The sequence below is a fragment of the Micromonas pusilla genome (genome assembly GCF_000151265.4).
Source record: "Micromonas pusilla CCMP1545 genomic scaffold MICPUCscaffold_15, whole genome shotgun sequence".
In the NCBI taxonomy this organism is placed as follows: Eukaryota; Viridiplantae; Chlorophyta; class Mamiellophyceae; order Mamiellales; family Mamiellaceae; genus Micromonas; species Micromonas pusilla.
In genome coordinates this window covers 426,838-451,831 of record NW_003315896.1, presented here as the reverse complement: position 1 = coordinate 451,831, position 24,994 = coordinate 426,838, and the positions used below count along the sequence as shown (strand labels likewise).

The 24,994-nt window shown below is 67.9% G+C and overlaps 12 protein-coding genes across 12 annotated transcripts; 6 read left to right on the top strand and 6 right to left on the bottom strand.

Annotated features, from left to right (window-relative positions):
* Nucleotides 1–241: 241 nt before the first annotated feature.
* Nucleotides 242–1,339, top strand: MICPUCDRAFT_65874 (uncharacterized protein; the record flags this gene model as incomplete). Its single annotated transcript, XM_003063790.1, has 1 exon — nucleotides 242–1,339. The coding sequence occupies one exon, from the start codon at nucleotides 242–244 to the stop codon at nucleotides 1,337–1,339; it is 1,098 nt and encodes a 365-aa protein (XP_003063836.1).
* On the bottom strand, nucleotides 1,338–5,546 carry MICPUCDRAFT_53546 (uncharacterized protein; the record flags this gene model as incomplete). The annotated part of the gene is made up of 3 exons (XM_003063620.1): nucleotides 1,338–2,396; nucleotides 2,461–3,569; nucleotides 3,754–5,546. The coding sequence occupies 3 exons, from the start codon at nucleotides 5,544–5,546 to the stop codon at nucleotides 1,411–1,413; spliced, it is 3,888 nt and encodes a 1,295-aa protein (XP_003063666.1). The 3' UTR covers nucleotides 1,338–1,410.
* On the top strand, nucleotides 5,200–7,974 carry MICPUCDRAFT_43013 (uncharacterized protein; the record flags this gene model as incomplete). Its single annotated transcript, XM_003063789.1, has 2 exons — nucleotides 5,200–5,816; nucleotides 5,955–7,974. The coding sequence occupies 2 exons, from the start codon at nucleotides 5,200–5,202 to the stop codon at nucleotides 7,972–7,974; spliced, it is 2,637 nt and encodes an 878-aa protein (XP_003063835.1).
* Nucleotides 7,975–8,767: 793 nt separating this feature from the next.
* MICPUCDRAFT_53543 (uncharacterized protein) lies at nucleotides 8,768–8,950 on the top strand (the record flags this gene model as incomplete). Its single annotated transcript, XM_003063788.1, has 1 exon — nucleotides 8,768–8,950. One exon carries the CDS (start codon nucleotides 8,768–8,770, stop codon nucleotides 8,948–8,950), a length of 183 nt encoding a protein of 60 aa, XP_003063834.1.
* Nucleotides 8,951–9,340: 390 nt separating this feature from the next.
* MICPUCDRAFT_53542 (uncharacterized protein) lies at nucleotides 9,341–9,955 on the top strand (the record flags this gene model as incomplete). The annotated part of the gene is made up of 1 exon (XM_003063787.1): nucleotides 9,341–9,955. One exon carries the CDS (start codon nucleotides 9,341–9,343, stop codon nucleotides 9,953–9,955), a length of 615 nt encoding a protein of 204 aa, XP_003063833.1.
* Nucleotides 9,956–10,116: 161 nt separating this feature from the next.
* MICPUCDRAFT_43011 (uncharacterized protein) lies at nucleotides 10,117–11,211 on the bottom strand (the record flags this gene model as incomplete). The annotated part of the gene is made up of 1 exon (XM_003063619.1): nucleotides 10,117–11,211. One exon carries the CDS (start codon nucleotides 11,209–11,211, stop codon nucleotides 10,117–10,119), a length of 1,095 nt encoding a protein of 364 aa, XP_003063665.1.
* Nucleotides 11,212–11,832: 621 nt separating this feature from the next.
* On the bottom strand, nucleotides 11,833–12,567 carry MICPUCDRAFT_5915 (small conductance mechanosensitive ion channel family; the record flags this gene model as incomplete). Its single annotated transcript, XM_003063618.1, has 1 exon — nucleotides 11,833–12,567. A coding segment is annotated over one exon (735 nt), but the record flags the coding sequence as incomplete, so codon positions are not given.
* A 1,923-nt stretch (nucleotides 12,568–14,490) lies between these two features.
* On the top strand, nucleotides 14,491–14,851 carry MICPUCDRAFT_65869 (uncharacterized protein). Its single transcript, XM_003063786.1, has one exon. The coding sequence runs from the start codon at nucleotides 14,537–14,539 to the stop codon at nucleotides 14,690–14,692; it is 156 nt and encodes a 51-aa protein (XP_003063832.1). The 5' UTR covers nucleotides 14,491–14,536; the 3' UTR covers nucleotides 14,693–14,851.
* Nucleotides 14,852–15,259: 408 nt separating this feature from the next.
* Nucleotides 15,260–18,548, bottom strand: MICPUCDRAFT_43009 (uncharacterized protein; the record flags this gene model as incomplete). The annotated part of the gene is made up of 4 exons (XM_003063617.1): nucleotides 15,260–15,907; nucleotides 15,960–17,525; nucleotides 17,688–18,302; nucleotides 18,516–18,548. 4 exons carry the CDS (start codon nucleotides 18,546–18,548, stop codon nucleotides 15,260–15,262), a joined length of 2,862 nt encoding a protein of 953 aa, XP_003063663.1.
* Nucleotides 18,549–18,852: 304 nt separating this feature from the next.
* Nucleotides 18,853–19,056, top strand: MICPUCDRAFT_53536 (uncharacterized protein; the record flags this gene model as incomplete). The annotated part of the gene is made up of 1 exon (XM_003063785.1): nucleotides 18,853–19,056. The coding sequence occupies one exon, from the start codon at nucleotides 18,853–18,855 to the stop codon at nucleotides 19,054–19,056; it is 204 nt and encodes a 67-aa protein (XP_003063831.1).
* A 111-nt stretch (nucleotides 19,057–19,167) lies between these two features.
* On the bottom strand, nucleotides 19,168–20,873 carry MICPUCDRAFT_53535 (uncharacterized protein; the record flags this gene model as incomplete). The annotated part of the gene is made up of 2 exons (XM_003063616.1): nucleotides 19,168–19,773; nucleotides 19,935–20,873. 2 exons carry the CDS (start codon nucleotides 20,871–20,873, stop codon nucleotides 19,168–19,170), a joined length of 1,545 nt encoding a protein of 514 aa, XP_003063662.1.
* A 116-nt stretch (nucleotides 20,874–20,989) lies between these two features.
* On the bottom strand, nucleotides 20,990–24,126 carry MICPUCDRAFT_53534 (DUF89/Fructose bisphosphatase; the record flags this gene model as incomplete). Its single annotated transcript, XM_003063615.1, has 1 exon — nucleotides 20,990–24,126. One exon carries the CDS (start codon nucleotides 24,124–24,126, stop codon nucleotides 21,091–21,093), a length of 3,036 nt encoding a protein of 1,011 aa, XP_003063661.1. The 3' UTR covers nucleotides 20,990–21,090.
* Between the last annotated feature and the right edge of the window lie 868 nt (nucleotides 24,127–24,994).

Below are 24,994 nucleotides of genomic sequence, written 5' to 3'. Positions count from 1 at the left end.
TGAGGTCGATCGGCGATCGCGACGCGACGCGCGCGGGGGGTCGATCGATGGACGCGTGCCGATCCGGCGGCGCGCTGTGCTGTGACGTCGTCGCGGATGGGGCGGGAGGCGCGACGTCAACGTTCAAACATCATCAAGGGCACGGCACCGCGAGAAGTCGGACGGTCGGTCTGACCGAGCAGAGCGATGCGATGTCAGTTGCCGAGGGCACCGCCGCACGAACCGAGGCGCCGCGGCGGTCATGGTGCCCCTCAGCCTGGACGCGCTCCGGTGGGAGGCCGAGGCGGAGATGCGACGCAAGGCGCCGAGGGAGATCGACGGCGCGGACGTCGCGAAGAAGCGGCGGAAGACCGCGGCGGACGGCGACGGGGGCGACGACGACGCGAATAACGACCACGACCCAGGATCCATCGAGCTCGACGTCTCGCTCGAGCGATACGAGTACGCCGCGCCGGCGGTCATCCTGTCCGGAAACGGCGGCGCGTGCGGGTTCGCGATCACGTGCCAGTTCATGCGCGAGAAGAGCGCGACGAAAGAGGCGATGGCGCTCCTGGCGCCGCACTGCCGCGCGTACGCGCTCAACCCGGTGAAGATGCCGGGACGCGGGTTCGTCTTCGTGCGGCTCTCGGAGAGGACGCCGGCGACGACCGCGGACGCGGACGCGGCGCCGCCGCCGCCGTCTGAGGCGGTCTCCGCGATCGTCCGCGACGTCGTGCGCGCGGTCGCCGCCGCCGGGAGCGCGGGCAAGCCGCGGTGGGTCGAGAAGATGGCGCCAGTCCAGTTCACGTGCGACGCCGGCGACGTCGCCGCACGCGTCGCGGCGCGCGCGGACGGATGGCACGCGCTCGCGGCGGCGGAGGCGAAGGCGAGGGGGGACGGGAAGAAGGTGAATTTCGCGGTGGTGTACCGCAACAGGTTCAGGAGCGACGCTTTCGCGAGCGGCGGCGGCGGGAAGGGCGCGGCGGAGAAGGAGAAGGAGAAGGACGCCGACGCCGCCGACGCCGACGCCGACGCCGACGCCGACGCGAAAAAAACAAACCTCAATCCGTTCTCGCGAGCGCTCGTGCTTCCCGCGGTCGCGGCCGCGGTGCAGGACGCGCTGCGCGGGGCAAACGACGGAGGCGCGGACGCGTCGTCGTTCGAGATCGGCGTGGACTTGCGCGACCCGGACGTCGTCGTCTTCGTCGAGGTGTTATCCGTCCCGGACGCGGGGGGCGCCGGCGCGCCGAGCGGAAGGTTCGCGCGTCGACTCGCCGTGGGCGTCGCGTCGAAGTCTTCCGGGACGTTCGCCGCGAAGAAGAAAGGGATCGAAGCGGCGTCGTTGAAAGGGTTATCGTAGCGTATTTCTCGTGCATCTTTCAGTGTCGATGACGTGTAGTACGACAACGCTAGCTACGCCGGTGGTGCCGCTCACGACGCGAGAAACGAGGCGACGGGGACGCCCGTGGACGCGTTCGAATCGCGATGCCACGCGATCGTACTCTCCGGCATCGCACCGGACGCCACCCACTTCCTGAACGACTTCTTCTTGAACGGTCCTTGAATCACCCCATCCGGGTCTGCGTACATCCACACTTTCTCTTCCTCGGAAGCGTCGGACGGAGCCGCGGCGGCGGCGATGACGGGCGGCGACGGGACTTCTCGCTCGGCGTCTCGCGTTCTCGGATCTCTCGGATCTCTCGGCGGCGGCGGGACTTCCGTCGTCTCCGTTCGGTTCGCGTTCGCGCCGTGGCCCCACCCGCCGCCGTCGTCCGCGACCGGGGCGGGTTTTTCGCCTTCTAAGCCTTTTTCGCGCGCGGTGATTACGCCATCTTGGCCGTCAGACTCGAATGTCAGTCGCCCCTTCGAAGCCTTGCAAACGTTGTGCATCTTGTTGCTTCTAAAATTCGCGTCGATGATGTCCTTCGCTTCGGGCATCACGGCACCATATCCGTAGAGCCTCTGTCCGGCTGGTCCACTCTTCATGCGACCGCCGTGCTTCGTGACGATGTCGTAAAGCGTTCGTATCACCTTCTCGAGGTCGTCGGCGGCGCCCCGCGACCTCTTACGAGGTGACGAGCCGGGTCTCGACGCTTTGCCCGCGACTATGAAGCTCGATTTATGTCCGTTCTTACCGTTCACGTACGTGAGCCGTCCGTTCGAATCCTCGCAAAACTCGGAAAGGTTTCGGTTTGCAAGTTTTCCCACGACATCTTTCGCTTCTGGCATCGCCTGATAGAGCTGCGTCATGCCAGTTGCATAGAGACGACCGCCCTTGCGTTCGATGATGTCGAGAAGCGTCGTAATCGCCCTCTCGCACAGAGAGCGACGTCGCGTTTCCTCGTCCCGCGGGGACCTCGCGCCCCATCCCCTCGCCGTCCGCCGCCGGGGCGACTCTGACGTCAGCACCCCACCCCCTGTCGTCCGCGGAACGCGGCAGGGATCTCACGCGCGAACGCGGCGGGGATCTCACGCGCGAACGCGGCGGGGATCTCACGCGCGCGGGCGACGCGCCGTCGCCGTGCGAGAACATACACTTGTCTCCGTCTCTGCACCCGCGACGGGTGTTGAAAAACCTGCACGCCGTCGTCGATCTCCCGCGCTTCGAGCTCGAAGGCGGCGACGCATCCGGCGACCGATCGCGCTTGCGCCCGCGGTCGCGGTCGCGCTCGCGGTCGCGGTCGCGGTTGCGCGGCTGGTACTTCGACATCACGCGTCGAACCTCTTCCACCGCCGCGTCGACGCAGGGCCACGCGCCGGAGATGACGACGCTTCGATTCCCGTCGTCGTGTTCGCCGCGATCGACGCGAGAGACCTGAACCGTCGCACCCGTGCGGTCCTGAAGCTGTTTCACCGCGGCGGCCGTGACGCCGACGATGTTCCTAGCGACGTCCGCGCTGACTTCCAAGCGCCGCGTCTCTTCGCGCGGCGCGGCGCGGCGCTCGTCCCCGAACGCGTCGCCGCCGTCGTCGTCGTCGCGCGGGGACGCCCTCGCTCCGTCGCCTTCGGCGAAGCGCCCGCTGAAGCTCCGCGACGCGGGTCTCTCCGCCGCGGACGGGCCCGCGGCCGGCCGCGAGATCCTACCCTCGCCGCCGCCGCCGCCGCCGCCGCCGCCGCCGCCGCCCCACGGATCTTCTCGCCGCGCCGGGCCTGGACCGCCGACGCCGCCGCCGCCGCCGCCGCCGCCGCCGCGCCGTTCGCCGAACCCCGCGAGGTCACCCAGCGTCGGAATCGCCCACCTGCTGCCGCCGCGTCCGCCGCCGCCGGGACCCTCGGCGGCGACCCCGCCGCCGCCGGACCCGGGTTCGACGTCCACGTCCGGGGTTTTACACCGGTCGCGTTCGAGCGTCCCGGCTTCGAGCTCTTTGATCTCCGCGTTGAGTCTCTTCTTCGCGTGGAAGTTGCCCTCCGCGCTCGCTTTGTTCCGTAACCCGTGCAGCTTCTGTAGGCGCGCGCGAGTGTCCTCTGGCATGTGGTCTATCATCCGCTTGTGCAAGTGCTGGAGCCCGCGCACGGCCCACCGCATTAAGACGCCGTCGTTGATGAACTCTCCCAACTTGGCGAGCTCCTGGTCCGTGAACCGCGCGTTGCTGAGGGTCGTTCCATACAAAGCGAAGTCGGGGTGGAGTGGAAAGGCGTCAGGTGGAGTTGAAAGGCGTCGAAGGCGGGGATAGAAAGCGAGGGGTGGGCGGAGAGATGCGCCGGGAAAAGTCCTTAAGGATTGGCGTTCACCACGCCAACGCGGTCGTATGGGGACCAGTGTATAGAACGCACCTGATGTCCGCGAGCGCGAGCGTCTTCTCCGTCCCCATGTTGTTGCACACGAGCCAGCGCGTCGTCTTCGGCGTGTCCGGGGTCCCCGGGTTGACCTCGTACTCGTCCCCGTGCTCGATGCGATTCACTTGCACGAGTCGATAATGCGCCTCGCCGTTCGCCAACTGCTTGCACTTAAAACGCACGTACGACATCACCGTGACTTCGTCGAACGTGTCCTCGTCCAAGTGCAGGAGGGACGCCGCGGCGACGCGGGTCAGGTACACGAGCTCGACGTTGTGGCGCGTCACCGCGGCGTATCGCCGCTGCTCGTGGGGGGCCGGAGAGCCTCTCTCGCCGTCGGAGTCCGCGCCGGAGTCCCAACCCGCGTTCGGCTTCGCGGCGGCGGCGGCTTCTTTCTCTCGCAACCGCCGTTGCTTCTGCTTCTCGCGTATGAGCGCCATCGCGCTCTTACTCCCCGCGGCGCCGCCGCGTCGCCTGCGGTGGTCGTCGTCGTCGCTGCCGTCGCCGTCGCCGTTGCCTATGTCGCCGAAGTCATCCCTCAGATCCTTGAGACCCGCGGCGGCTTTCGGGATCTTAAACCCGCCGCTGTCGCCGCCTTCGATGTCTTTCCGCCACCCGGGCTCGCACGCCGCGGGAAGGGGCTCGTTCTTCTTCCGCACGTGCGCGGAGATAACCTTTGAGACGACCATCGGGATGGGCATAGTCGTCGCGCGCAGGGGTTTCTCGCCGAAAATCCGCCACAATATCGGATCGTTCTTCGCGTCGATCAGGGACTTCTTCTTATCGTACACGTCTTTCTTCGCATTGATCCTCCCCCATACGACCTTTATGAGAATATTATGATCCGCCTTCGTCCTCGAATATCCTTCCTCGGCCAGAAGATCCTGCAGCGCGTCCGTCGCCCACGGTCCCGCGGCGAACCCGGCCTCTTGCGTTCGCTTGTTGACTTTCGCGGCGCGATGTTCGGCCATGATCGAGACTTCGTCGTCGTCGTCGCTCGAGATCTCGATAGCCGCCGGCGCGCGCACAGCGGGCGCGGGCTTGGGTTTCGGCATCGCCGCGCGCGGCGGCGGCGACGGCGCGCGCGCTCGCTCTGGCACTCTCCCGGCGCCGCCTTGGCCCCGGGCGTCCCCTTGGGCACCCTCGGTCGGGCGCCCCGACTGCGCCGTGGTCGCCTTATTTCCGCGCTCGCTGTCAAACTTTGCCCAAAACGCGTTCGTCGCCGTGTCGCCGTCGTCGTCGCTGTCGCTCTCGCCGAACAGGCCTTCTATTTCTTCTTTCGTTTTCGTCTTCGTTTTCGCCGTCTTCACGCGTCGCTTCGACGGCTTCGCTTCGCCTTCTCCGCCTTCACGCGGGATATCCCAGCCTTTCTTCGCGTAAGCTGTCCTTTGATTATGAAACCAATTGTGCACCTGATTATTCGTGAGACCGCTTCGCTCGGCCATGTCGTCTTTCTGTTCCTGCGACGGGTACGCGCCCTTGGTCTTCCAAAACTCTTGCATGATCGCCCTCTGCTCCTCGCTGTGCATCCTCCACCCTAAACCCGGAACAGACTTCGTGTGCTGCGGCGCACCCACGGGCGCGGGCGCGGGCGCGGCGGCGGCGGCGGTGGCGGCGGCGGCGGCGGGCGCTTCCTTCTTCTGCTTCTTCGGCGGCGGCGTCCTCGGGTCCTCGGTGAGCCACAACCGCGTCATCGGTTTCAACCTCGAGTCCAAATCCAAAAGCCTGAGATGCTTCTTGTTCATCTTCACGAGCGCGTCCGCGTCTAACCCGAACTTCGCCGCGATCATCACCGGCGTGTCGTCGTCGTTTGAAAAGTACAGGTCTCCGAGCGCGGTTTTCGTCGCGACGCCCATCGCGACGCCGTATCCGGCGACGAGATTCTTCTCCTCCTACGTGAGCCCGGCGGCGTCGCGCCCGCTGATGAGGTTCGACTTCGGCTTCGGCTTCGGCTCGGTCGGTCGCTCTCGCGTCGGCGGCGGCGGCGCGATCGAATCTTCGATCGCCGCGGACATCTTCCACCATCGCGTCTCGCCTCCTCCTCCTCCTCCTCCTCGCGGGTGCCTGTTGCCGTACTCCCTCGCGCACCTCGCCTGATCGAGGTAGTGCACGTTCCGGAACTCCGCGAGCGCGTCCACGACCCCCGGCGGCGCGTCGTCGCGATCGCGCGACGTGGGGTCGACCGCGTTCTCGCGGAGGTATCGCAGGAGCTCGCGCGAGGTCCACTCCACCTCGAACGTGCCGTCGAAGCGCTCCGCGTCGTCCGTCCTCGGCGAAAGCCCCGCGTCGTCGTCGTCGTCGCCGCCGCCGTCTACGCGCGCCGCTTCGGGAGCGGCGTCGCGCACGGCGGTGTCGTCGTCGCGAGGCGTCGTCGGAAGGTCCGACGAGGGCGCGTCGTCGTCGCGCACGAATTGGAGTTTATCCTCCTCATTGTTGGCACCCACCCCGTCGTCGTCGCGGTCGCCGTCGTCGCCGTCGCGCGTCGGGGCCTCCGCCTCCGCGACCGCGCGCTGCGACTGCGTCGACGCCGGCTCGAGCTGCGTCGGGATGATCGCGGAGTCCTCGTCGGAGTCGGACCCGCCCTCGGGCTCCATGACGGCGGCGCGCGTCCCGCGCGCGTCCGAGACTGACATGTGGGGGAAGACCTGCGGACGCGCGCATCGCGATCGCGATCGCGCTCGAGCTGGACTGCGACCAGACTACCAGACAGCAGACACAGGCAGGGAGGAGGCCGTTCGGCGAGGGCGACGACGCGCGGCGACGCGCACACGCCAACGCGCGCGACGGTCGTTCGGTCGCGTCCGCGACGGCGCCGCGTCCGCGCGAGCACGTCTTCGAGCGCTCACGCGTCCGCGACGCGGCGCAGGTCGTCGGCATCGCGACGGGGGGCGGACGCGCGAGCGGCGTCGTCGTCGAATCTCGGCGCTGCGGGGGCCCGGAGGCAATCTTAAAGCGGCATCCGACGGAATGGGCGAGGAGGAGACCCCGCCCGCGGCGGAGCCGGAGGCGACCGAGCCCGCCGCGGAGCCCGCGCCCGAGGCCGAGCCCGCCGCGGAGGATGCCGCGCCGGAGACGCCCGCGCCGGCGGCGGACGCGGACGCCGCGGCGGGCGCAGACGCAGACGCGGGCGCGGGCGCGGGCGCGGGCGCGGGCGACGACGCGGACGCCGCCAGCGCGGCGCCTCCCACGGCGCCGGACTCGCCCGCGCCGGTCACCACCGGCGACGGCACCCCCGCGGAGGTCGGAACCCCCGCGGACGCGGCGACGACGGACGCGGACACCCCCGCGGACGGCGCGACGCCGGCGGACGGATCGCCGTCCAAAGACGCCAACACGGACGCGGACGACGAGAGCGACGGCGACGGCGACGGCGACGAGGAAGGCTCCCCGGCGAAAGACAGCGAAGGCGGCGGCGTCGGCGACGGCGACGGCGACGACGACGACGGCGGCGACGCGGACGGAGAGCGCGCGAACGGGGCGGACGGCGGCCGCGACGCGGACGGAACCCAGTCCGACGACTCGGACGCGGAGCTCGCGGATTTCTACCGACGCGACGGAGCCGCGGCGCATGACATCGAAGGGTTCAACGACGACTTCGTCGCGCAGGGGCAGAGCGACAGCGACGAGGACGAGTACGCCGCGGAGATGGTGAAGCTGGCCAAGGAAACGGAGGTCGCGCTCGCGTCGCTCGAGAGCGAAAAGAAGGGGGGCCAGGGTAAGAAAGACGACGGCCCCGACGAGGGCGAACTGCTCGAGGAGGAGATTCGACGCGTTCAAGACGAGGTCTTCAAGCTCGATCGCGTCAACTCCGAGCTCGAGAAGAAAGCCGCGCAGGTCGTGAAGCGCGCGCCCGGGGCGGCGGGGAGCGGCGCGAGCGCGAGCGCGAGCGGCGGCGCGAGCGACGCCGGGTCCGACGCGGGGCCCGGCAAGAAGAAGCCAGCTGGCGCGAAACCCGCCGGCGACGACCCTCGATCGGACCAAAAGACGGAGCAGAGGTACCACGCCGCGCTGACGCGATGGGAGTCGTCGCGCGATGAGCTGAATCGCGTCGAAGCGCACTACGACGACGCGATCGCGCGCGCGGAGGCGTACCTGGAGGCGCGCGAGACGCGCGCGCGCGACGTCCGCGACGCGTTCGCCGCCTTCAAGCTCGAGGCGCGTTCTTCTTCACACTGGTTCCCATACGACCGCGTCGGCGCGGCGCGCGCCGATCCTTGAGGACTTTCGCCCGCGCGCGTTTCTCTCCGCCCAGGGTCCCTCGCTTTCAATCCCGACACACCGCGACGCCCTTCAACTCCGTCTGACGCCTATGAACTCCACCCTGACATTCGTCGCTTCGAACGATGGAACGACCCTCAGGTAGCCAAGGCGGCGGAGAACTCTCGAACCGGGCAGCCGCTCGCGGAGGCGACGATCAAGAAGCTCGTCGCCGCGGAGAAGGAGAAGGAGGCAATCCTGGACAGAGAGCGGCTGAAGAACGTCGTCCTGAGGCACGCGCTGGAGCGGCTCGAGAGAGCGATCCGCGCCAAGGAGCGGCTCGCGGACGGGCTGCATCTGATCGATTTCGAGCAGCTCAAGATCGAGAACCACGGGCTTCACGAGAAGATCGAGGAGCGCGACGAGGAGCTCCTGAAGCTGCGGAAGAAGACGACGACGACGGTGCAGGTCCTGACGCACAGCAAGGAGAAGCTGCAGTTCGTGGCGAGAGAGAACGAGGCGCTCGCGGCGGACATGGCGCGCCTCGAGGAGGAGGGCGCGACGAAGAAGGACACGCTGACGCGTCTGAAGAACGAGCGGGACGCGTTCAGGTGCGTTCTATACACTGGTCCCCATACGACCCCGTTGGCGTGGTGAACGCCGATCCTTAAGGACTTTTGCCGGCGTGTCTCTCCGCCCACCCCTCGCTTTCAATCCCGACACACCGCGACGCCTTTCAACTCCATCTGACGCCTTTCAACTCCACCCCGACGTTCGCTCGTATGGAACGACTCTCAGGGCGGAGAACGAGAAGATGAGGGAGGGGACGGCGACCATCTCGGATCCGATGCTCATCGCGGACTACGAGCTGCAGCTGGACGTCATCGCGTCGTGTAAGAAGCGCGTGATCGACGCGCAGAAGCGGATCAAGGCGCTGAAGGAGACGGCGGAGACGCCGCGCCGGCGGCCGGGGTCGACGGCGAAGGCGACGGCGTGAGTTTCGAGCGTCCGCCGCGCGCGCGTAGGTAGATTTGTCATCGATCGATGAGACGTCATCCATCCATCGTTCCATCGCGCGAATCGTGAGAACCGCGCGCGCGCGTCGCGTCGCTCGAAAATCTCCCCGGGAAACGACCGCGGCGCGGCGCGAGGTGCCGAAAAAGACAAGTCCCCTTGCAAAACTCGACTTCAGCAAACAGAACGTGCGCGCGCGCGCAAAAAAGAGGGTTTGAAGAAGAGGACGCCGTCTCTTCTTCAACGGCGCGATCGGCATTCATCGGCGCGCGACGGCCGGCGAGATCACGACGCGTTCTTCACCGATCGCGCGTTAAAAGACCTACAAGGCGCGCAACACGAAGGAGGACGCGCGCGCGCGAACCCGATCGCCATGGTCGTCTCCCGCACGTCCAAGATGCTCGCGTACATCAACTACCGAATGCGCGTCACGATCGTGGACGGGCGCCAGATCGTGGGACGGTTCATGGCGTTCGATCGCCACATGAACATCGTGCTCGGCGACGCGGAGGAGTTCAGAAAGCTCCCGCCGAAGAAGGGGCTCACGGAGGAGGAGCGCCAAGTCCGCCGCGTCCTCGGATTCTTGCTCCTGCGCGGCGAGGAGGTGGTCTCCCTCACGGTGGAGGGGCCGCCCCCGCAGGAGGACAAGCGCGCGCAGGCGCAGCAGGCGCCCCCGGGCGTGGGGATCGGGAAGGCCGCGGGCCGGGGGATGCCGGGGGTCGTCCCGGGGACGGTCCCGGGCGCGCCCCCGCCGGGGCTCGCGGGGCCGGTGCGCGGCGTCGGCGGCGCGATGGGCGCGCACATGATGCCGCAATTCTCGGCTCCCCCGATGGCTGGCGGGATGCCCCCGGGCATGCCGCCGCCCGGGTTCAGACCGGGGATGCCGCCGCCGGGGATGCCGCCTCCCGGGTTCCGGCCGGGGATGCCGCCGCCGGGGATGCCGCCGCCGGGGTTCAGGCCGGGGCCGCCGGGGCCGCCGCCGCCGTGATCGTCCGCGCGCGGCGTCGGTCGGTTCGAACGGGGGGAAGGGGCGGGGACGGGGGTTGGCGGGAAACCAAAAGCTAAAAGAAAGAAAGCGGCGCCTCTTAGACGTCGACAGACACTTGTAACGCGACGGTTCTCTTTCATCACTAAAAAATCGTTCATCACTCACTTCGCCTTCTTTCGCGCGGCGTCCTCCAGCGCGACCTCCGCGGCGACGGTCTTCGCCGCGCGCCGCGCGCTCAGGAGCAGAGCCAACGCGCTCGCCTGCAGCGCCTTGCCGACGACAAACGCCGAAAAGCCCCAAGCGCCGAACGGCTCCAGAGGCACCTTCCTCCCGGTGTGCTCGTCCACGTACGCGGACGGCGAGCCAATCAGCTGCGCCCACGTCGGCACGACGACCACGTGGCCGCCCGCGAGCAGGAGCGACGCCACGAACGCCGCGAACGCGAGATCCTCCGCGCGGTCGACGAGGACGTCGCGGCGCCTCGCGAGCGTCGCGGAGCCGCGCCACGCGACCGCCGCGACGACGACGACGACGTGCGAGACGATACGCTCCGCGCACGTCAGCGACCACGCGAACGTCTGCAGCGCGCCCCAGCGGTGCTGCGCCATCGTGTACCGCCCGGCGTGGCCGTCGTTTAGGTCCAACGAGAATCCGTCGATGGTCGCGACTTGCGCGGCGGCTTCCTCCAGGACGACGCGGAGGACGAGCGCGAGTCGCGCGACCGCGTGCGCGCCCTCGAGGACGATCGCGACTACGCGCGCGCGCGTCGGGCGCGCGTCCTCGCCGACGCCGTCGACGCGGTCTCCCGGGGTGATCGGGAAGAGCGACGCGACGCGCGCGCGGAAGCGACAGCGCGCGAGCGCGAGCGCGAGCGCGAGCGCGAGCGCGAGCGTCGACGAAGCCGAGCGGACGCACGCGCGGAGAGGGAGGAGGGCGAGGAGAGAGACGAGTGCGAACGCGACGTCGACCTGCGCGGCGTCGAAGGAGGTGATCTCGGCGTACTGCCGCGGCGACGACGCGGTGTCGGAGGTGTCCTCGGACTCGACGTCCGAGGCGACGGCGTCGTCCGCGGCGGCGGCGGCGGCGGCGTTCGCTTCTCTTTTCTCCTCGCGCTCTCGCGCCTCGTCGGCGTCGTCGCGCGCGTCGGCGTCGTCGTCGTCGTCGTCGTTCTCGCGCGCGTCGTCCACCGGCGACGGCTCGCGCACGGGATACGACGCCGGGACGCGCACGCCGGAGACGGGCTGCGTGTTCCCCATCGCGCGCGTCGAAGGAGGGGAGGGGCGCGGGGGGGAGAGTGCGGCTCGAGAGAGGGTTTGAAAGGACGTGACCTCTTCTGCATTTTTTCTGCCGATAAAAAAAAGTCTCAACTAATAAATTTTCTCTTCGCGTCGTCGTCGTAAGGTTCGTACCGTACGTGGACGACAAAACCAAAAAACCCTCCCACCTCGCTCGCGCGCTCACTCCCCCGCGCTCCTCTCCTGCTGCCACTCGTCCCGGTCCTCCCTCGCCGCGGCGACCGCGGCGTGGAACTTCGCGGTCGCCACCTGCGCCGCCGTCGCCGACGTCGCGAGATCGAGGAACGAACTCGCCGCCGCGTGCGCGGGCGGAGGGGCAATCTCGGGTTCAGCCTTGGGAGGGACCGGCGGGACCGGCGCGGGCGCGACGGGTGGCGTCGTCGCCGAGGACGTTGGCGCGGTGGAAGCGGTGGAAGCGGGCGCGGCGGGCGCGGGCGCGGCGAACAGTTCGCGAGCGGGCGTCGTCGTCTTCGAGGCGGTCTTCGACGAGGGCCCTGCGGAGGAGTTTCTGCCGCCGCCGCCGCCGCCGCCGCCGCCGCCGCTCGGAGGCGGCGGCGGCGGCCCCATCGTCATCGTCCCGCCCGGCCCGCTCAAAATTTCGACCGGCAGCGGCTGTTGCTTGTACACCACGCCGTTGTCGATGAGAAACTTTCGCATCGCGAGACCGAGCTTGTCCCTCGCCTTCCCCGCCCTCGCCGGCGGGAGCCCGTTGAACGAGTACTCGTAATACACCGTGAGCTTGATCTTCAACGGGTCGTCCGCGTGCGAGTAAATCCTGGGCGTGCAGTCCAGAAAGTCCTCCGCGTGCGACATCTGAAACGCGTGCAGGTATAACGGCAGCGCTTCGAACACGCGCGCGGAGGTGTGAATGTCCACGACCCACGTCTGCTCGTCGGTGAGATGCTTCGTGCGCGTCAGGTTGACGAGCGGCGCGGTGTTCAGGACCGTGTTGGGGTAGTAGATCACCTGCCCGTTCCACTTCGTCGTCTCCGTGTTCATGATCGAGATGTTCCGCACCACGTGCCGCTCGCCGTTGATCAAGATGTTGTCCCCGATGTCGAACGAGTGCACGATGAAGATGAAGATGATGGACTCGAAGAGCACCTTCACGGAGTTGCCGAACATGAACGCGAACGCGAGCAGCACGGAGGACACGGTGAACCACATCTCCATGATGTTCATGTCGAAGATCGCCATGGCGATGAAGAGCAGGACGACGTGGAACGCGGTCAAGACGATCCTGTCGAGCGTCGCGAGGACGCTCGTGGCGCTGTCCAACGACCGCGCGAGGTCCCTCCGCTTCTCGTAAATCTCCACGAACCTCCGAACGATCTGAGGGCCATTCCATACAAAAATAGTTCTCCGGTCAGTTGAAAGGGGATGCGATCAAGTGTTGAAACCGGGCGATGGGTGAAACACCTTTGTATAGAACGCACCTGATCCCTCTTCAGCGACCCGACGCCGTCGACGTCGAGCACCTCCATGACCTTCTCCTGCACCTGTCGCGGGAGACCCATCGTGTTGAAGAAGTCGTGATCGAGCGGGACGAACCGCCGCGCGCCCTGAAGCTGCCGCATCACCGCGATCATTCGCAACGCCGTCGTCGACGCGACGGACCTGTGGACGATTTGCTCGTCGACAATCTTCGGCAGGTCCCCTCGGACGTGCACGCGGTTCGCGTTCTTCACGAACTTCTCAGGGAGGTGTATGACGCGTCGGCGGACGTGCTGCGACATGCGCTGCAGGCGCGCGAGCGACATGTCCGCGGGACCGATCGAGCCCTCTTTCATGACGATCTGAGGGTCGTTCCATACAAAAAGAGTTCATCGGTCAGTTGAAAGGGGACGCGATCAAATGTTGAAACCGGGATATGGGGGAAAAACTTTTGTATAGAACGCGCCTGATCCGTCTTGATCGGAAGCGTCTCCTTCGTGAGCCGGATCCAGTTGGACAGCGATATGGTGATCTTTCTCCGCTTCATCAGCGCGCCTCGCACGCGCCCGAAGTGACGCAAGAGTCCGCTCTGATGCGACTGGTGCGACGACTGGCGCGATGACGACGACGACGACGTCTGTCCAGAAGATCCCCCCTCCGCGGCGCTCGTCGTCGCGGCGAGCGGATCCGCGCTCTTCCACCACCGCCGCCGCGGCTTCGTCGGCTTCGGGTTCGGCGACCCGGGGGAGTAGTCGTCCGCGCCGCCCGCGCCGCCCGCGCCGCCTCTGCGGTCGTCAACATACCCGTGGTCGCTCGCCCACTGCCGCAAGTCCACGCTGCACACCGCGAGCAACGTCATGACGACGAACTCCTCCGCGAGCGCGCGCATGATGGGCTGAAAGTATGCCGCACGCTGAAAGTACACCTCCAGGTACCGCGACAGCGCTTTCGCGGCGGTGAGCGTGATCCCCCACGCGATGAGGCAGCTGCATATCCGCTGCACGAGCTCGTGGCCGCCGCTCCAGCCGCCGTCGCCGTTCGCGGAAGAGCGCAGCAGATGCTCCCACGCGACGCGAAGGACGATGGCGTAGAGCGTGAAGGTTAAATTCGTGAAGACGCCGCCGAGGATGAAGGAGACGCGCTTCGCGATGACGTGCTTCCGGTCCAGCGCGAGCATGACCAGATCCATGAAGAACGTCATGACCTGCCTCCCACCGAAGACGATCGTGCACCAGCACCCCCATCGCCACGGCGTCGCGCCGCCGAACTTCGTGGAGATGTCGTGGCGGTACGCCACGAGGACAAGAGTGCCGACGAGGGAGATGAGGAAGAGCGTTCGGATCGTCCATCGCCACGCCATCTTCATCTGCGCGAGCTGCCTCGCCTCTTGGACCGCCTCCATCTCGCTTTTCGCCAGGATGCTCGTGTCCTGCAGCTCGCCATCGTCCTCCTCCTCGGGTTCGGTCGTCTTCACGGGTGGCGGCGCGCCCGGCGATTGCTGCGGTTTCTTACCCGATCTCGACCCGCCGTCGAGGGAGCCACCGTCGCGGTGGCCCGTCGCGCTCGCGCCATTCGTCGCGGCGGGCTGAACGACGACCTTCTCGAGGTCGCCGCCCATCGCGCCGGACCCGTCGCGTCGCGAGGTCAACGCGCGCGCGTCCGGTCCGCGCCCGCGTCGAATGTCGGCTCGGACGAATCAAACGCGTGACACACAACGCGTGACTGGAACCGTCACGCGTTTGATTTTCCGCGTCAGCGCCGACATGATGCGTCACGCGTTTGTTCAGGTCGGAATCGGCCGCGGTCGTTCAGTTCGTCTTTCGTTCACTTCAGCGCGACGTCGCGGCTGGCTATGTCTACTAGTTCTCGTTCCTCGCTCGTCGTCGTCGTTCCCTCCCTCGCGCCGCTTCGCTCCCGCCCTCCTCTCCTCCGTCCCAGGGTTTCGGGTTTAGGGTCGCACCACGTCTTCCCCCCCGCGGGAGGAGGCCTCGGCGCGCGGCACCGATAACACTCGCTCCGACGCTCGAAATTATTCCCGCACCCGTGCGGGCACCGCCAGTCGCCTCTCCGCGACGTCGCACGAAACCCGCCCGGACCGAGCAGCCGGTCCTGCACGTGTTTGTGATGCTCGCACCCCGGGTGCGCGCCGTAGCACCCGGCCTTGTCGCAGACGTGCTCGTAGTGACACGCGTCGCCGGCGGGGCATCCCTCGGGAGTGCTGTACGCGTGGCAGATGCGGTACAGCCGCGCGCGCGCGTCCGTCGACGACCCGGCTTGGTTTAGGGTTAGGGACGAGAGGCGCGCGTCCTGCAGCACTTCGCCGTGGTCGGAGATGGCGAGGTGGACGTTCAGGTCGCCGACCTCCACCTTCGGCGCGGACGGCGGCCCGCGAAGCCCGCGCAGAGACGACGCCGACGCCGACGCCGCTTCGTCGGGGGTCTCGTCCTCGATCTCAGGGTCGTTCCATACGAGCGAACGTCGGGGTGGAGTTCAAAGGCGTCAGTTGGAGTTGAAAGGCGTCGATGGCGGTGATTGAAAGGGAGGGGTGGGCGGAGAGATACGACGGGCAAAGTCCTTAAGGATCGGCGTCCACCACGTGAACGCGGTCGTATGGGAACCAGTGTATAGAACGCACCTCATCCGGATCGGCGCGACGCGCGGCGATCGTCGCGAGCTCCCGCGCGGCGTGCGCGATGAAATCCGCGTCGTCCAGGATGCCGATGAAATCCGACCGCGAGCACAGCGGCGGCGCGGGCGGGACCGTCGTCAAGGGCTGCGGCGGCGGCGCGAACACGGGGCGGGCTCGCGTCGGCGGCGGCGGGACCTCTCCGATGAACTCAACCGTGTTCGCGTCTCTCGCGGGCGACCGCCGCGGCTCCGGCGGGGGGACGGCGCCGACCGCGCCCGTGCCCGTGCCCGTCGTCGATCCAGGCGGCGGCGGGACCTCCATCACGGTCGCCGACGGCGCGCCGCCGGCGCCGGAGAGCGGCGCCACGCGCGCGCGCTTGTTCGCGGTGGCTTCGTGCAACGCCGTCATCCGCTGCGCGGCTTTTTCGTTCTTCAGACGCTTCACCTCGTCCACGTCTTCCGCGGTGATGTTCAAGTACGGATTACTCTGCGGCTTCTTCTTCTCCGTGGTAGATCCGGATTTGCCTAACGCCATCGCGGCTTCCGTTTCCGCGTGCAGACGTTTCTGCGCCGCTCGCCTCGCGCTGAACCCGATCTGCGTCGGGTTAAAAAAAATCGGTCTCCGTCACGATCGTCGTCGTCGTGACCGTCTTCGGCGGCGGCGGCGGTTTCGATTTTGGCTTCGGGACCTCTCTCCAGTCCATGATAATCGGCTCGGCGTCGTCGTCGATCGAGCTGCTGTCGATCAAACCCGGGGTCGTCGACGGTTTCGGTTTCGGTTTCGGTTTCGACGCGCTCTCGGACATCGCGCGTTTCGCCGCGGCGCGAGCGCGAGCGCGAGCGGCCTCCGTCGCCGACGCCGGCGCCGCGTTCTCGTTCTCGTCGTCGTCCGACGATAAGTCGACGCACACGATCTCGCCCGGCTTCTTCTTCTTCTTCTTCTTCTTCTTCTTCTTCGTCGTCGTCGTCGTCGTCTCCGCGGAGTCCCCCCTCGCGGCAGCCGCGGCGTGCTTCGACTCCGCGACGACGTCTTTCGCGACCCCCGCTTTCTTTCCGCCGCCGCCCGCGCTTCCGTTCGCGCGCGTCTCCTCCGGGGGCGCCCTCGCCCTCAACTTCTCGTCGACTCCCAGCGACTCCCAGCTCTTCTTCATGTGCTCGATCCGTACCCGCGCCTCCGCGTGCGCGTCCCAGTACCCCTGACCGTAACAACACAGAAGCTCTTCCCCCGGCTCGATCGCCCGCAACGACACGTGCATCATGAACGGAAACCCGTGGACCAAAACCTCCACGAGCGCGACGTTCGGCTCCGCGATCCTCTCCGGACCGTCGCTCGGATCGATCGTCGGGTCGTTCACCGCGGCGGCGAACCCGCCGTAGCCGTACGCGTCCACGAGCATCTTGACGCCCCCGACCTCCGTCCCGCGCGTGTTGTCGAACATCGTCTCGAACATGAGGTGATTGAGCTCCTCCTCGAGCGCTTCCACGGGCGTCGCGGCGTCGCCGCGCGCGCCGCCGCTGCCGCTGCCGCTCCCCGGCGGCGGTCGGAACTTCCTGACCGCGTGCTCGGCTTCCGTGCAGACGTACGCGGCGTACGGACCTAATATCGTCCGCGCCGGAATCGCCGCGCGCTTGTCCTTTTTGCACCGCACCCCGAGCTGACCTCGAAGCGCTACCCGTCGGTCGTACTTCTTCACCGTGAACATCTCCACGTCGGAGGAGTACGCGAGCTCGCGCGGGAGGTCCCACTCCGAGCGCGCCGGTTCAGACCGCGAAACGTCGTTCGTTAACGTTTCCACGGACGCGGCCACCTCCGCGCGCATCGCCTTCGCGACGCGCGTCGTGACTTGCTTGTGCGCCTGCATCCCTTTCAGGCGGTGGTAGTCGTCCCCCTCGTCCACGGGCGATAGTATCCGCGCGGGAGGTATCTCCATCGACGTCTCGTTCCCCCTCGCTGCCAACAGCGCTCTGACTTCCTTGTACAGACGCGTCACCTCGGGCGAGAGGACGTGCGACAGGACTTCCATCTCCCCCTCCGCGAGCGGCGGAAGCGCCGGCGACCCGGGAAGATCCCGTCGCACGCCCCCCAACGGATTCGCGAACACCTGCTTCGCCTTCGCCTTCGCCTCCCTCTTCGCCTCCTCCTCCCTCGCCCTCGCCCGCGCCTCCTTCGCCTTCGCCTTCGCCTTGGCGTCCTCGAACGCCTTCATGCGCGCCTTCTCCCGCGCGACCTCCCGCTCGCGTTATCTCTCCCTCTTCGCGTCCTCCTCCGCCTTTCGCTTCGCCTCTTGATGCGCCTTGTACGCCGCGAGCTCCGCGCAACTCCGCTCCTTCCGCTCCTCCTCCCTCTCCCTCGCGGACTTGGACGACTGCCGCACGAGGATCAGCTCCACGTCGCTCTCGCTGAGCTCCTCGTGGTCGCCGTCTTCGAACTGGATCCAATACAGCCACCCGTCCGCGTCGTCCTCGCCCTCCGCGCCCGCGGCGCGCAGCCACCGCGCGGACGCGACCACGCCGTGAAAGTCTCCGTGCCCTTCGAACGTCTTCATCACCCGCTTCCCCACGTACGCCAGCTGCTCCGCGGACGGCGCGCGGTTGTCTCGCTCCTCGCGCTGCAGCCGCGACGGCGACGGCAGCCGCGACTCGACGAGGACGAATCGCCGCAGATCCACCGGGTCCGCGTCGTCGTCGTCGTCGTCGTCGCCGCCGTCGTCGAGCTCCTCGAGCTCCTCGATGACGCCCACGGGCTCGTCCGCCTCGTTCACCTCCGAGGCGAGCATCACGAGCGCGTACTCGATCTCCCGCGTCTCCCATTTGAGCTCGAGCCCGCTGAGGTCCGTCGCGACGCCGCTGAGGAGGGACGCGGTCGAGATCTCGCGCGCGCGGACGACGGGCTCGCCTCCGCGGAACCTCGGCTCGCTGCACAGGTACCACTTGATGAGCTGGAGGCCCCACGGCGACGTCGGGCCGACCGGGGTGGCGTTCGGGGCGTCCTGCGGAGGGAGGGAGGGTCGGGGGAGGGGGTGGAGGAGGGAGGGGAGGAGGACGGGGAGGTGAGGAAGGGGAGAGGGCGAGGAGGGCGAGAGCGGGCGATCGGAGATCGGGCACCCTCTGACGACGGTTCGAAGATGGATCGATCGACGACGTCCGCGCGAAGACGAACCGAACGAGGGGGGCGACGCCGCGCTGTGGGGGGGATGACGCACCTTGAGCCACGACGAATCGGGCTGAGGGAACATGTCGGGATCTCATCCATCGTTCGCCGTCATCGCGAGCGCGTCCCCGCCAGGACGCGCCGCCTCCTCCTCGCGCGGCGCGACTTCAGCGAGGGGGTGCCAGTTCGGGGTCCACTCAGGGCCATTCCATACAAAAACAGTTCATCGGTCAGTTGAAAAGGGGAGGGATCAAATGTTGAAACCGAGCGATGGGTGAAAAGTTTTTTGTATCGCACCTCAGCAGAAATATCGCATACTGTATCGTCAGAACGTTCCCGCCATAAAAGAGCGCATCGCCCCCCGCGCACGCCGTCTGCCCGCCGCGGTCATGGCGACCCCGAGTTCCTCTCCGAATACGAGATCGAGCGCGCGAAGATCATCGCGCAAGGCGGAGACCGCCGCGAAAGCGGCGGCGGCAAAGGCACATCCGTTCAAGGCGTACAAGCCGAAACCGCTGAAGGACTTGCGATTTATGAGCGCGGCGGCGCGTAAGAGGGCGGTGCGAGCGATGGGCGCCTACGACTCGGACTGAACGACAGTCGACGTACGCGTCGGCCGCGGTGGGCGCGCGCGGGGTGATGTGACGCCGGCTGAAAACGAACGAATTTCAATATTACACCGACGCAGCAAGGTAAGACCTTCGTCACCGCTTCGAGTACACCGGCGTCGCGTCCGCGGTCGGCTGCGACACGCGCGTGAACTTCAGCAGCTGCGCCTCCACTGTCATCTCCCTCGTCCCGACCACGTACGGCTCGAGCTCGTCCATCGTCCACCGCGGCTTGAGGGTAAACAACGCGTGGAACCTCTCTTTCGGGGTCTTGGGCAAGCGATCCGCGCGGAACGGGCGCACGAAAGCGTTTTCGCTGCCGTCGACGCCCGCCGTCTTGTCCACGAGCGCGAGGCCTCTCAGGAGCGACGCGTCGACGACGTCGCGCAGTTCCTCCGGGACGGATTCCCTCCATCGCTCGACGAAATCCCTCAGCCGCCACCGCCCGGCGTTGACGCCGCCGCCGCCCGGGCCGCCGCCGCCGCCGCCGCCGCCGCCGCTCGCCGCGACGGGCTCGTCGAGCAGCCCGCTCGCCTTCGCGACGCACACCTTGGTCGCGTCGACGCTCCAGGACGCGTCCGCGGAGTTGGGATGGCAGTACGCGCGGAGAAAGTGCTGCGTCACCGCCTCCGGGAAGCCATCCTCGGCGAGCTTCTCGACCGCGTCCTTCTCCGGGATCTTCGTCAGCGGCCACCCTTCCACCTGCGCGTTGAAGGGTGGAGTTGAAAGGCGTCAGCTGGATTTGAAAGGCATCGAAGGCGGGGATTGAAAGCGAGTGGTGGGCGCAGAGATGTGCCGGGCGAAGTCCTTAAGGATCGGCGTTCACCACGCCAACGCGGTCGTATGGGGACAAGTGTGCACACCTGCGCGTTGACGATCGCGACGTCCATGACGTGGGCGAGGTACGACGGCTCTATGCCGCGCCACTTGCCGTCGAGGACGAACGCGGGGCCTTCGTCGAGCGCGGCGATGATCTCCATCTCGCTCGCCTGCGCGTTCTCGACGAGATCCTCGAGGTCGAACCCGCGGTTCGACGACGACGACGATCTTCCGCCTCGCCGCGGCGCGCCGTCCTCGTTCGCGGCGTCTGCGTCTCCTTCCTCCTCCGCCTCCGCGGCGGCGACGTCTTCCTCCCCCTCCTCCGCGTCCGCGTCGTCGAGCTCGCGCTCGCGCTCCGGACCCGCGTACACGTGCGGCTCGGACTGCAGCCGAGCCCACATCGCGTCCAGGCGAGGCGCGATGAGGGTGAGCTCGAGGTGCGACGACGCCTGCGCGAACGCGGTGATGTCCTTCTTCGCGCGCTTCGGATCATTCGGATCGCTCGCGCCGCCGGCGTCTTTCTGCTGCGACAGCGCGAGCGCGCACGCCTCCGCGGGCGTCTCCGGCGGATCCCTCGGCTTGGGCGACGGCGCCGACTTTCGTGGCTTCTTCGCGATCGGCTCGGGCGTGCCGCGATCGCCGTCCGCGCCCTCCGCGCCCTCCGCGTCGTCGTCGTCGTCGTCGTCGTCGTCGCCCAACCCGCCGGGGGGCTGAAGCAGGAGGAGCGTGTTCGACGTCTCCACGCGCTTCACCGCGTACGTCTTGTCCCTCGTGCACAGCACCGCCTCCTCGTCGGGCGCGCCCTTGAAAGCCATCTCGCCACCCTCCTCGATCACCGCGAGGAGCTCGGGGGGGAGCTCCATGAGCTCCACCTCCTCGCGCTCGAACCCGGCGCCGAGGACGAGGTTGGCTTCCTCGCCGTCCTTCAGGTCGTGCGTGCGCGTGATCCAGTCGGTGCCATCGTCGACGTCTTCGTCCGGCATCGTCGCTCGCGCGATCGGACGAGTGCGGTTCAAATCAGGTTTTGGTGTCGGGTCGCTGTCGTCCAGTCAAGCAGGCGGCTGACGACGCGAGCAGAGTTGCTGACGACGGGTGTGACGTTGAAGGCGACTCTCGCGTGGACGCGGAGTCTAGCTCGTAGGGCCTACGTCGCGCGGCACGACACCTCGAAACTCACGTCTCGCATATGTACACCACTCATCACACCTCGTACTCCGTCGCCGCCTGCGTCACGCCGTACGCCGCGTACGACGTCACCTCCTCCACGTCCTCCCTCGACCCGATAAACAGCGGCGCGCGGTCGTGCACGCCCGAGACGGTTTTATTCAACGTCGCCCCGGACCCGTCGCTCGCCGCGCCGCCGCACGCGCGCGCGATGAACGCCAGCGGGTTCGCCTCGTACACCGTACGCAAGTGCGGCCGAGGGTTCCCGCACCACCCGCCGTGTTTTAACGTCCGGTGGAAGTCCGTTACCAACGACCCGACGTACAACCCGGAATACTTCTTCTTCGTCTCCCCCTTCCCCTCCCGCACTTTCGCGACGTACTTTTGCAAACCCTGCGGCCAGTCCGCGAACCGCGCGTCGTTCAGCGAGTACGTCTGCCCGCGCGGCGGGCAGCTCAAGATCCCCACCCTCTTGAACTGCGCGTCGGTCTCGCTCAGCGTAAACTCGGTCGCGGGGCCGCCGCCGGCCACCGCCACGACCAAATTCGTCGCCGACGAATAACTCGCGTACCCCGCGGCGACGAGCGCGCTCCCGCGCTGCAACGCGTGCGCCTCCACGTCGTCGTGTATCAAGTGCTCCTCGTTCTCCGCCGCGTCCTTCAGCACGCGGTGCACGCCGAAGATGGTGCCGGTCGGGAGCGACGCGTCGAGGTTGCGCGAGCCGTCCAGAGGGTCGCACGCGACGACGAAGGCGCCGCCGGAGTCGAGCTCGACGACCACCTTCTCCTCCTCCGACGCGTAGTATCGCACGCACCCGGTCGCGAGCAGCGCGTCGCGAACGAGCGCGTTCGCGAGGACGTCGAGCTTTTTAACCTTATCCCCGGTCGCGTTGGTCGGCGCGGCAGCCCCGTCGGCGCCCTGCCCCTCGGACGACGACGCGTCCGGGTCCGGGGGGGGCGCGCGCCGCAACGTCTTTGAAATCTCCACGCACGCGCCCGCCAACGCCGCGAGCACCCTCGCGAGCTCCAAGCGTTCGGTGTCCACGCAGTCGAGACGCACGCCCGCGGCGTCCATCTCCGCGCCCCAGTGCCACGCCACGGACGCCACCTCGAGATGCCCCGCGGGTTTCTCGAGGAACTGCGCGACGCCGTAGGCGCCGGAGACGAGCCACCCGTGCGGGTTTTCGCGCTTCGCTCGCTCCACTTGCTCGGCCGCGATCCCGCACGCGATCTCCGCTTTCAACGTCCGCAGCGCGAGCAGCGAGGTGGGGAAGTACGCCGCGACGTCGGAGAAGCGCGACGAGAAGTCCCAGCGCCGGTCGCCGAGGAGTCGGCGGTAGTTGGCGTCGCCCTTCAACACGACGACGTCCTCCGCGCGCAACGCGTCGAAGACGTCCGAGGGGAGGTCCCACAGCGGCTGCGGCTGCGCCCACGCGTTGTTCGGCGCGATGACCCACGCGCCGGTGGACAGGTGCGTCGCCCACCGTCGCCCCATCGCGGCGATCTCGGCGTTTTCGGACTGCTGCATGACGTAGACGGTGCCCCGGACGTCTTTGTCCATCGCGTCCGAGACGAACGTCGGGTGGCCCTTGACGTGAAACGTCACGCGCGCGTCTTCAAACGTCGCGGGGGGATCCGAACCGTCGCCGGGACCCGAACCGTCGCCGTCGTCGCCCGTCGCGGTCGCCGCGGTCCCCCGCCGCGCGCACACAATAGCGTCCGCGAGCGCGAGGTCGCACACGAGCTCGAACCCGGCGTTGTCGACGACGATCCCGACGTTCGCGACGTCGCGTCTCAACAAAAACGCCGCCGCCTCGCCCGCGTCGTCGTGAAGAAGCTTCTCCTCCCCCAATCCGCTCATCGCCTCGTTCAGCGCGTCCGACGACCGCCCCCCCGCGTCGCCGCCGCCGCCCTCGGGCCAGATCGACAGGTCCATCCGGTTCCCCCACAGCGACACGAGCGCGAAGAGCTTCAGCGACGAAACGCGCTGGTCCAAGTCCTTCGTAGCGGCGGATTTCGCGAACGCGTTGAGTCGCGGCGCCAGCGCCGCCGTCGCGTCCGCGCACGCGGCCAACCCGGCGTTCTTATCCGCGGAAAACGGGTCGTGCAGCGCGAGCGGGCCGTCGCCGAAGTACCCGAACGCCTCGAGGACGCGCCGGTAGAAGTAAAACTCCACGACGAGCCACGGGGCGCACAGCAGCGTCGTTCCGAGATGGGGCGCGAGGATACTCTTGTTCCAACGCTCGACGTCCGCGCCGCCGTCGTCGCGCACCGGGCGAATCTGCGCGTCGGCGGCGATCGACAGCTCCGCCTCGAGCGCCTTCAGCGCGGTCGTCGCGACGCGCGACTTCTTCAGCGCGTCCTTGTTATCGCTGACGACGCGCGACAGGATGTCCTCGCGCAGGCGCCGGTTCACGGTGTCGTGCGCCCACGTGCCCTCCTCGTCGCTGACGATGGAATCCGGCAGTTTCCCGTCCGCGACGAGCGGCGCGCGCGCCGCGTTCGCGACGCTGTTCGGGCCGTCCGGCGCGCACAGCGGCACGAAGATCTCCTCCGGAGCCGGCGGCGTCGGCGTCGCGACGATGCGCGGCCGCGCGATGCCGTTCGGGTTCGGCGTGGGGTCGAGGGGTTTCGCGTACGGGTTCGCGTCCGGCAGCGCGGCCGCCGCGAGCGCCATGGCGTCGGTGTCCGCGAAGAACGGCGTCGCCTTGTGCAGCGCGCGCTCTTCCGTCTCTCTCGCGAGCTGCTCGTCCATCGCGGGCGGCGCGTACTTCTTCCGCGGTGTCGGCGCCTTCGAGTCTTTCTCTTTCGAGTCTTTCTCCTTCGTGTTCGCCGCCTTCGCCTTCGCCGTCTTCACCGCGGAGGTCTTCGCCTTGGGCGCGCCCGCCTTCGCCTTCGCGGCGCGGCGCTTCTTCTCGGCCACCTTTTTCAATCCCTTCTCGCCCAAACCTTGGCAGCGGACGACGAGCGGGACGAGCGGACGCGGCGGCGCGGAGAGGAGGCGCGAGCGAGGGAGCGACGCGACGCGCGAGGGCGACGCGCGCGCGATGAGCGAGGGCGTCGGGAGGATCATCCCGCGCAGGCGACGGCGCCGCGCGGATTGATTGGCGCTGAGTAGGATGTTTGTTAGCACGCGGATAAAACCGACAAGTCAGTTTCGCGGACACGTGGGTTAGGTTTCCGGCCGCTGCGCGGTCGGGAGCGATCGGCGTCGGCGCCCTTGATCGCGAAGTTGGCGCGAGTTGCCGAGCGAGACCTGGCTTCAATGCAAACGTTTTTCACGCATCCCTCGGTTTCAATATTTGATCGCGTCCCCTTTCAACAGACCGATGAACTTTTCTCGTCGAGAAATGGGCCCCATCAACAGAAGTCGGACGAAATTATTGATCGCGCGCACACAGCGCCGAGACGCCCCGCAGCCTCGCCCGCCCGCGGACGGGAGCGATGACCGGCGTCGCGTTCCCTCGCGACGCGAAAGGCAAGCGGACGACCACGCGCGCGGGGAAAGAGGTGTGGGCGGCCGCCGCGCTCGCGCTCGAGTCCCTGGAAGGCCGCGCGCTCGCGCAGGACATCCTCCTCGAGAAGGACTGGCGGCATCGCTACCCGAAGCACCTGACCGCGCTCGCGGAGCTGCAGTCCACGGTGGAGCGCGCGATGTGCGTCGCGTCCGCGCGCGCGGGGCTCGCGGCGCTGCACGACCACTTCGAGTTCGTCGTCGAGGAGGGAGAGGACGACGAGACGTCGCGGCCGCTCGCGGACGCGATGCGCGAGGCGGTGACGGACGGACGGACGTACCTGCGGACCGCGAGGATCGGGCGCGTCGCCGTCTCGCGGTCGCCGCCGCCGGCGGCGTCGGAGGCGCTCCTCGCGTCCGCGCGCGCGTGGGCGGCGGACGGCGCGATCGAGCGCGACGTCGTGGACGCGCTCGAGCGCGCGAACGC